General features: G+C 39.6%; 2 protein-coding genes across 2 annotated transcripts in view; one reads left to right on the top strand and one right to left on the bottom strand.

Annotated features, from left to right (window-relative positions):
* The window catches only part of LOC119411950 (nuclear receptor subfamily 4 group A member 1-like), a 9,790-nt gene extending 5,286 nt beyond the window's left edge, over positions 1–4,504 (top strand). Inside the window, exons 2-7 of the mRNA XM_037678921.1 lie at positions 1,478–2,310; positions 2,987–3,116; positions 3,372–3,535; positions 3,641–3,843; positions 3,924–4,102; positions 4,186–4,504. Coding sequence (XP_037534849.1) covers positions 1,480–2,310; positions 2,987–3,116; positions 3,372–3,535; positions 3,641–3,843; positions 3,924–4,102; positions 4,186–4,448 — 1,770 coding nt within the window. The 5' untranslated portion in view covers positions 1,478–1,479 and the 3' untranslated portion in view covers positions 4,449–4,504. The remainder of the gene's footprint in view (positions 1–1,477; positions 2,311–2,986; positions 3,117–3,371; positions 3,536–3,640; positions 3,844–3,923; positions 4,103–4,185) is intronic.
* Positions 1–8,175, bottom strand: part of LOC119411943 (serine/threonine-protein phosphatase 6 regulatory ankyrin repeat subunit C-like) — a 1,101,338-nt gene that overhangs the window by 115,041 nt on the left and 978,122 nt on the right. The window lies entirely within an intron of this gene.

The following is an 8,175-nucleotide window of genomic DNA, read 5'->3' on the forward strand; positions in this document are numbered from 1 at the left end:
TAATGTTAACTCCGAAAAAATTACTCTTCTATTTTTCCTGTGTATCATCTGATATGTTCATTACTTAGTATGATAAACACAAGGTTTAATTAGCATTTAAACCTTAAAAGTGGATGAATGGGTGGATGGATAAAACTTTAGCTCTAGCAGCTGCAATTTGCTGCTAAATTTCATTCAACTGGTGCAATTATGTAATTCTATATAGAAAACATGCATGTGCTCAATCTAGATAGTTAATAATTCACAGTTAATCTGGGATTTATTCTTATCCAGTTTATGTCCTTTTCCAAATATTGAAAGACGGTTGTTGGTTGTCTTAATTTGTATACAGTTAGCAAAATATCTCATGAACCATCATGAAAATTACAGAAAGCAATTAGATGTATATCTAAAACAGATCAACTTGATCCAAGATGGCTGCCACTGCTAATCGTGTCAAACACAAAAGTTCCCTTTAACTCAGTCATTTTAACAGATGAGCAGCTGAGAGTCATCCTTAACATATTCAGTGCTTTAACAAATTATCCAGGAACTTATTTATTTATTTATTTTTACTTTGGCATGCAAGGGGGTGAGCGATATACATTGCTTCAAAGAATGTGATGCATTAAGTGTATAGGTACAGACATTTTACTTTGCGTTATTTTCCAGATCATGGAAAATATACTCTTTTCAGTCAAATATTCTAGCCCATTGCAACTATACTGTGAAAACTTTAATCACATTTTTCCAAGTTTGTGCAAGTTTAGCTATTTTATCTGATTTAATTCATGTTGGAAAGGTTCAATCTTATGAACTTTGTGGAGTCTGCCATTATTGCTACTTGAAAAGTCTTTAAAAAGTAAATGTAACAACACACAAACATAAAAAACATGTTTATTACATCAAAACTTTAGCTTGAGAGCTGTCATTTGACTTTTGTAAATGTTTTAAAGAGGGATCAGTGTGTTAATTGATGTGCTTCACGTGTTAAACCTTGTGGATACACGCCCCCCTCACACACACACACACATGCGCGCACGCACACACACCACTACATTTGCCCATTTTGACTGGCAGTCATCCAAAGGTGAAATACAATCTGCAACACTCTCTGTTGCAGAGAGGGTTGCCCTCCACTGAAGGAGCACTGAAGGAGCTTTTCAAAGCATTAACAGCCGGTAACACAATATCTGACAATATCTGAGCGCTCCACTGAACCACCCTCTGCATTTTCCAACCAGGACCGATGGGGCCTGGAGCGAGAGAAATGGCATGTCGGGTGAAACGAGACAGCACACATTCCCTGCGCTAACATTGACTACTGTTTACATGGCTACAGAGGAAGGTTTAAAAAATGAAAACTTAACAAATAAGACTAAAATTGGCTTCATTTATGAAGGGTCAGTCCCAGTTATTCACAGTGCATTGCTATGAAATTGGGTGCTCCAATTTGAAAATGCTTATGATTTGATTATTATTGTTTCCTCTGTTTTAGCGATGCCCTGCGTACAAACCCAGCTGACGTCATTGCCCTATGACAACTACTTAAGCTCTGAGATCCTGAATCCAGACTGTGCCAAACTGGTGATGGAAATCACCGGCCAAAAGGACCAGTTGTCTATGTCCTCACTGCCCAGCATCAACACCTTGGTGGGAAATGGCTACAGTGGCGAGTTTGATGCCTACTCCTGCAGGATTACCACCTCTCCGTCGACCTCTGCAGTTTCTTTCAGCCACCCTGCAACATCCGAGAGCCTCAGCCCACAGATGCAGAACCAAACCTTTAAGCTGGATGATCTCCAGATCTATGGCTGTTATCCAGGATCTGTTGCTCTTAGCTGTCTAGAAGAAACACTCTCATCATGTGCCTCTGACTACTATGGAAGCCCTATCTATGGCACGGCCTCTCCTTCAACGTCAGGCTTTCAAACCGAGCCCGCACCTGTCTGGGATTCCCCTTTCAGCCCATTCCCCCCGGCCCTCCCGTTCTCTGTGGATAAGGCCAACATGGCTCAGCAGCTCTCGTTTTATACCGTCAGCCCTACACAGGATCAGTACTCTCCTTTGGGGCAGCATGAGGATGTTCCATGTAGTCAAGATGATCTTTTTTTCATGTCACCTCAGCAAAACATGTCCCCACTTCAATGCCCTCCCATGTCTCTGGAACACGGAGCCCTGGAGATCCCCAGAATATTGGAAGGGGCCATGATGTCTCCCAAAATTCCAAATTCTGGATCCAGTGAGGGTCGGTGTGCAGTTTGCGGTGACAGTGCGTCCTGTCAGCACTACGGAGTCCGCACCTGTGAGGGTTGCAAAGGTTTCTTTAAGGTAAAACAAACACCAAGCATTTAGCAGGTCTATTATACAAAGTTTTCTTTTCTGAGTACAAAAAACTTGCAGTCAAAGAGAACAAACCTCACATGATGACTTGTGTGAGAAATAAAAGTAAACAAGCAGTTTTGTCTGGCATGATAAACTAATATGGGACACATAATATGTAGGCACATAGTCATTTATGTCAAATTGTTCCACGCAGTGCATGCATGAACAAATAATATAATTTGTGTCATAGATAGCATTTTGGTCTACAATTTGTCAAAAAGAAGTTAAATTCTGACTAGCTTGACAAGCTAGCAGCTAGTCTGAGCAAGTCCAAGTCCAAAGTGGTTTTCAGACACTTTCTTCTTGGCTCTACTCAGATAACCTTTACTCTGTCAATCCAGTAAGAAATAATCTCCATTTCTCTACTGAAGCCACTACTTGTAGGATAATTCTTTATAATGTTTTTACAAACCCCCACTTCAGGAGATCTGATTTGTCCTTTTTGTGTTGCCATTTATACATCTGTGCTGCTTAAAATGCAACAGCAAAAGATTCAAATGTGGAATTAAAAGAAGATGGACTAGAAAACCCCCCAATGTGTTTCCATTCTGTTATGCACAAAGTTATACTGTGTTTGCCACATTAAGATCACATTATAAAGCTTTTTCCCTGTGTTTTCCAGCGAACTGTCCAGAAAAATGCAAAATACGTGTGTCTCGCCAATAAAGACTGTCCGGTAGACAAGAGGAGGAGAAACCGATGCCAGTTCTGCCGTTTCCAGAAGTGTCTCGCTGTGGGAATGGTCAAAGAAGGTAAAGCAATGTCAGACTCACAAAGCTTTTAGGGGCTCGTACATGATGACAGGTTTGTAATGCCAGTCTTGGGAAACCAAAGCTTAAAGTGAAGACATGTGTAACCTGAGTTTTACAGTGCCAGTTGTAGAAAAAAAAGGGGGGCGGGGGGTGAGGTGCTGAATCCATTACAGAAGCTATTTTTTAAAGTGTGACATGCAACAGTTGCTGCATGATGGTAAAGTGACTGTGTTCGTCTCCTTGTCTGTCTTGTAGTGGTTCGCACAGACAGCCTCAAAGGTCGCCGAGGCCGCCTTCCCTCCAAACCCAAGCCGGTGACCGAGGCTTCGTCCATGACTCCCTGTGTGAACATCATATCTTCTCTTGTCAGAGCTCATTTTGACTCAGACCCAACCAACGACAAGCTCGACTTCTCCAAGGTGAAGCTCACGACTTTCAGGAGTCCAGATGTTGTAACTACACTGGTTAGGTGACACACATGACTGGAAACATAGAACTAACCCTTACCTTTGTTTGCTCTGCAGTACAAGGAGAGGACAGACAGTCTCAAAGAGAAGGAAGATGCCGATGATATCCAGCAGTTTTATGACCTGCTGACCGGCGCTTTGGACGTAATAAGAAACTGGGCTCAAACCATCCCAGGGTTCATAGATTTCTGCACGGAAGACCAGGAGCTGCTTCTGGAATCTTCCTTTGTTGAACTCTTCATCCTTCGCCTGGCCTACAGGTTGGTGCATTATTTCAAAAAAGTTATACAGCAGAAACGTGCACCTTTTCTGATGGCTATAATGGTTTTAACCATTTCAGGTCAAAACCAGAGGAGAACAAGCTGATCTTCTGTAACGGAGTTGTCCTCCATCGGCAACAGTGCATTCACAGTTTTGGTGCCTGGATCGACTCAATCATGGATTTTTCTCAGAACCTTCATCGCATGAACTTAGACACCTCGCTGTTCGCCTGTCTTTCAGCCCTTGTCATCATCACTGGTAAGATGCTTTGTTTCTCTTTCTGAGTGTAATATTTGAAGGTAGGATTCTGTTTTTGATGGGAATATCTTTTTTTTCTATAGACCGCCATGGCCTCAAAGAGCCCAGACGAGTCGAAGACTTTCAAAGTAACCTCATCACTTGTTTAAGGGAACATATGGCTGGAAGTGCCTCAGAACCAAGTCGGACACAGCCCAGCTATATTTCCCGTCTGCTGGGCAAACTCCCTGAGCTGAGGACTCTGTGCACTCAGGGCCGGCAGCGCATCTTCTACTTGAAAGTGGAGGACCTGGTCCCTCCTCCACCAATAGTGGAGAAAATCTTTATGGATACGCTGCCATTCTGAAGATACTTGGACGTGTCACATCTGAAGTGTGGCTATCAGTGAACTCTACGTCTACTCAGCCATATAGCACACTGACTTTTTGGCTAATGTGCCCTCTATGATGTCTTCTGAGAGACCCTTTCTTTTTGTTTAGGTTTAAAGATTGAACATTTTTAGCACTATAAGAGACTGATACCAGTGGTAAAGTTGTGTCAGCATTTCAGGACATCATATTTTCTACATTTTTTTGTGTGTTTTTTAAAACAACTTTACTGCTGTGCTGAATATGTGAATGCTGTTCTGCTCTGCAGCTTTCAAGACATGAATTTTTATGGTGAACACAATGCAGCGCTCCAGTAAGCTCTAAGAAACACTAATATCTTAAAAATCATGGTTTCCGAATACCTTATAAAGTATAGGATAAAATAGAACATGGAGATATAATTACAAACCTAGTTTGTAGAAACAAAAGTGGAATCTCACTTTTGGTTGGAATCTTTTTTGTGCTTTTGTTGAAGGTCTTGGACCAAAGTTTAACAAAGCTTTATGTTGGCACTGCCAGCTACAAACCTTACTCAGCAGGTGCCTTACTGCCTTAAACTGAAGGTTTTCCATGCTTTAGTCCTTGGGATTAGCGACTCCTTGGAAACACCACATGCAGCAGCTGCAACAACACAAATCTTTGTTTTTATCTTTGTATCTGAAATTTCTGAATAAAACACAAAGTGCCTTTTTAACTGCCTTTAGTCCATGAACTACACTAACTGAGTGAATTTTCATTCCAAGGAGAGAAAGTTCATTTTAATACAAAGATGAAAAAGTTAGTATCAATATCATGATCAGTATTGTTACTTGAGAACCATGACTCCTTTTGATACAGTTTGTAGAGGCGTGTGTTCATTCTGTTGTAGTGGCGTTTGAGTTCTGTTCACACAACCTCGACTCTACAATCTGACGTAGAGCTGTCCATTCTGAGAATAAAACTCGTCTTGTTTTAACAATAAGACAGAGCGCAGATGAAGTGTATACCACGGTACGGCCGAGCATTAAAATAAATGTTCTTTCTTTTTTTAGTTACTGGCAGCACATCTGTTCTGCGTTTTAAAAATCATGAAACTTGTCTCCTGTCTTCCCTCTTTTTTACTGTGTTGAACTTGTTCTAACGATTTTCATAACGGTTTCTTAAAGAAAAACAGAATAATGTATAAGATGAGCAGCTATAAAAAGGTTTTGTGTTTCAACAATACAAAGACAAACACTTGTTTTCTCCTGCTGTAACTGTTTAGTTTTGGAAATGTGTGCTCATATTTTAGAATGCTGCTGAACCTTTTGTTTAATGGTGCAAAATGCTAAAAAGCATAAAAAATAATTTGATATTAAATATTTTTAAAATACACCACAAGCATATTTTGCTTTGTTTGTTATTATTTATATTGCTATTTTGTTAAATTAATTATGGCATCATCTTATGAACAGGCTTTCAGTTCTGTCTGATTTTCAGTGAATATTTATATTCCACTTTCTCACTTTTTGTGATATATTTTCTAATTATTTTTTTTTTTTTTTAATAGGGGTGCACCGATTAATCGGCCGGCGATTTATTGGCCCAGATTTCCTTAATTTTGGGAGATTGGAGAACTGATGATACACGAAAAACCGATTTTACCAATTTTTTTTTGTAGTTTTAACAACAATAGTCTAAACTTCATTTATATTTCAGAGCACTACCTCATGGCCAGTTAAAACAAGTTTATATTGTTTCTATGATATTGTTCAAGGGTATGTTTTTCAATAAAATAAGATTGAAAAATTGAAGGTGCGTTGTGACCTCATAACTCCTGACAGTGTTGCTTTAAAACAAAATGGGTATCGGCCAAAATCAGAATCGGCAGGTCAGACTTGTTAGAGATTGTTGATCGGCCAGAAACCTGCAGTCACTGCACCCTTATTTTTTAACATAATGAGTTTGCCTTGTATTCACATTTTAAAAAAGAAAATATGAAATCACATTAAAATGTGATAACAAGAGCAGTTGAACTCTTCATTGTTCAGAAAACCTGAACAAATCTCCAACTTTTCTCCTTCTGTTGCGTAATGTTTGAAATATTTGTGACAGCCAGTGGTTAGCTAAACATTATAAAGCCTGTTACATGGATTTTTAATAAATAGTTTTGTACTCCGAACGTCTAAGTTCCAATTCAGAAAAAACAACTGAGATGCACCTCTCCCTCCAAAGTCAAAATTGTGACAAACCCCAGTCTCAAAAAGCAATATGGCTGCTACAACTTTTCATGGCCTTGCAGAAAAACAGTAGCAGAAATAAATGCTTTAGTTTTGTTTCTGATCAGTTGTTCATTCATTCATGCAACTTTTATTTATACAGGTTAGTCTCATTGAACTTTACACGCTACATCATTTTATGTATATTTTGCTGCAGAATGCAAAAAAAGACATTATGAGCTTGTATTGCTAATAATAGTTAACCTCATTGCAGAGCACAACAAATCCCACAGTTTGCTTTACTTCCAACTGGAACACATTATAGTTCGGTGTGACTTCATTCCCTGATCTATTTTAACTTCTGAGGTACACAGAACACACTACTTTCATGTGTGGCGTTTACATCCCAAAGGACTACAGCAGCTTTGCAGTGTGATGCAGGATCAGTTTATTGTTTGTGACACACTGGTGTCCTGAGTATCAGAAGATTTTCAGAAGAGTGATTACTGCCCAGTTCTTGCATGAAAGCTTGGAGGATTTATTGAAGGAAGGGCCTAATATCCCGCCTGCTGCATAATGATGTGCTGAAAAGGGACCACACAAAGTTCTCTTCTCTGAGACGGTGTCGGTTTTGATGTACATGGTGTTAATGCTGGCAACATTCTTAACCAGAGGAAGACGACACCGTGCCACTCTCAAGCAGCACACTGCAGCACCCGCAGCATTGAGCCACTTGACACCTGATCTTACTGTACACAACATACTGCTCATTTGGGTTTGGTACTGGCATGGCGAATGGAAAAAAGGAGACACATTGAGAAAAGATGAGGAGGCAAAATAAAAGCTACCTTGCTCTAAAGTGTTTAATGTGAGACAAAATGTGATGTCAGATTTAATGTAACAAGTCTTGTTTCATGAGGAAAGATTAAGCAAATGCAGCAGTGCAAAAACAATTTTACTGTATTTGAAAGCATCTCGTTACCTGAACCCAAACCTGAATGCCTTTTAACTGTCAAACTTTATTCTTTATGATCACGTATCCATAACAGGGTCAAGCACGCTGCCCCTTCACAAATCCCAAAACCTAAAATACATCCTGATGTCAACATATCTCATATTTAGAGATGGGGTATTTCTCAGCACCATCTTTTTTCCCAAAGTAGAAAGTAACCATCTGGAGCTGCCATTGCCTCCTTGACTTTTGACCTGATATATTACACAGCACTCAGGAAGAAATCGTAACCTTGAAACCTTCGCTCACGTGACGTATTCTGACAACTAATGCCAGTTTGTGTCTTAGCTGTCATGCTGAGTTGTGTACAAAGAGACTTTGCTTGTGCACCTTTTGCTTCAGTACAAGAGAAACTTAAGAAACATGTAACAATGTAAATCTCTGCATATATATCTCAGTATATATATATATATATACTGTATGTGTGTGTGTGTGTCTGTCTGTCTGTCTGTCTATCTATCTATCTATCATCTATCTATCTATCTATCTATCTATCTATCTATCTATCTATCTATC

This window comes from Nematolebias whitei, chromosome 7 (genome assembly GCF_014905685.2).
Source record: "Nematolebias whitei isolate Nwh7 chromosome 7, NemWhi1, whole genome shotgun sequence".
NCBI lineage: Eukaryota > Metazoa > Chordata > Actinopteri > Cyprinodontiformes > Rivulidae > Nematolebias > Nematolebias whitei.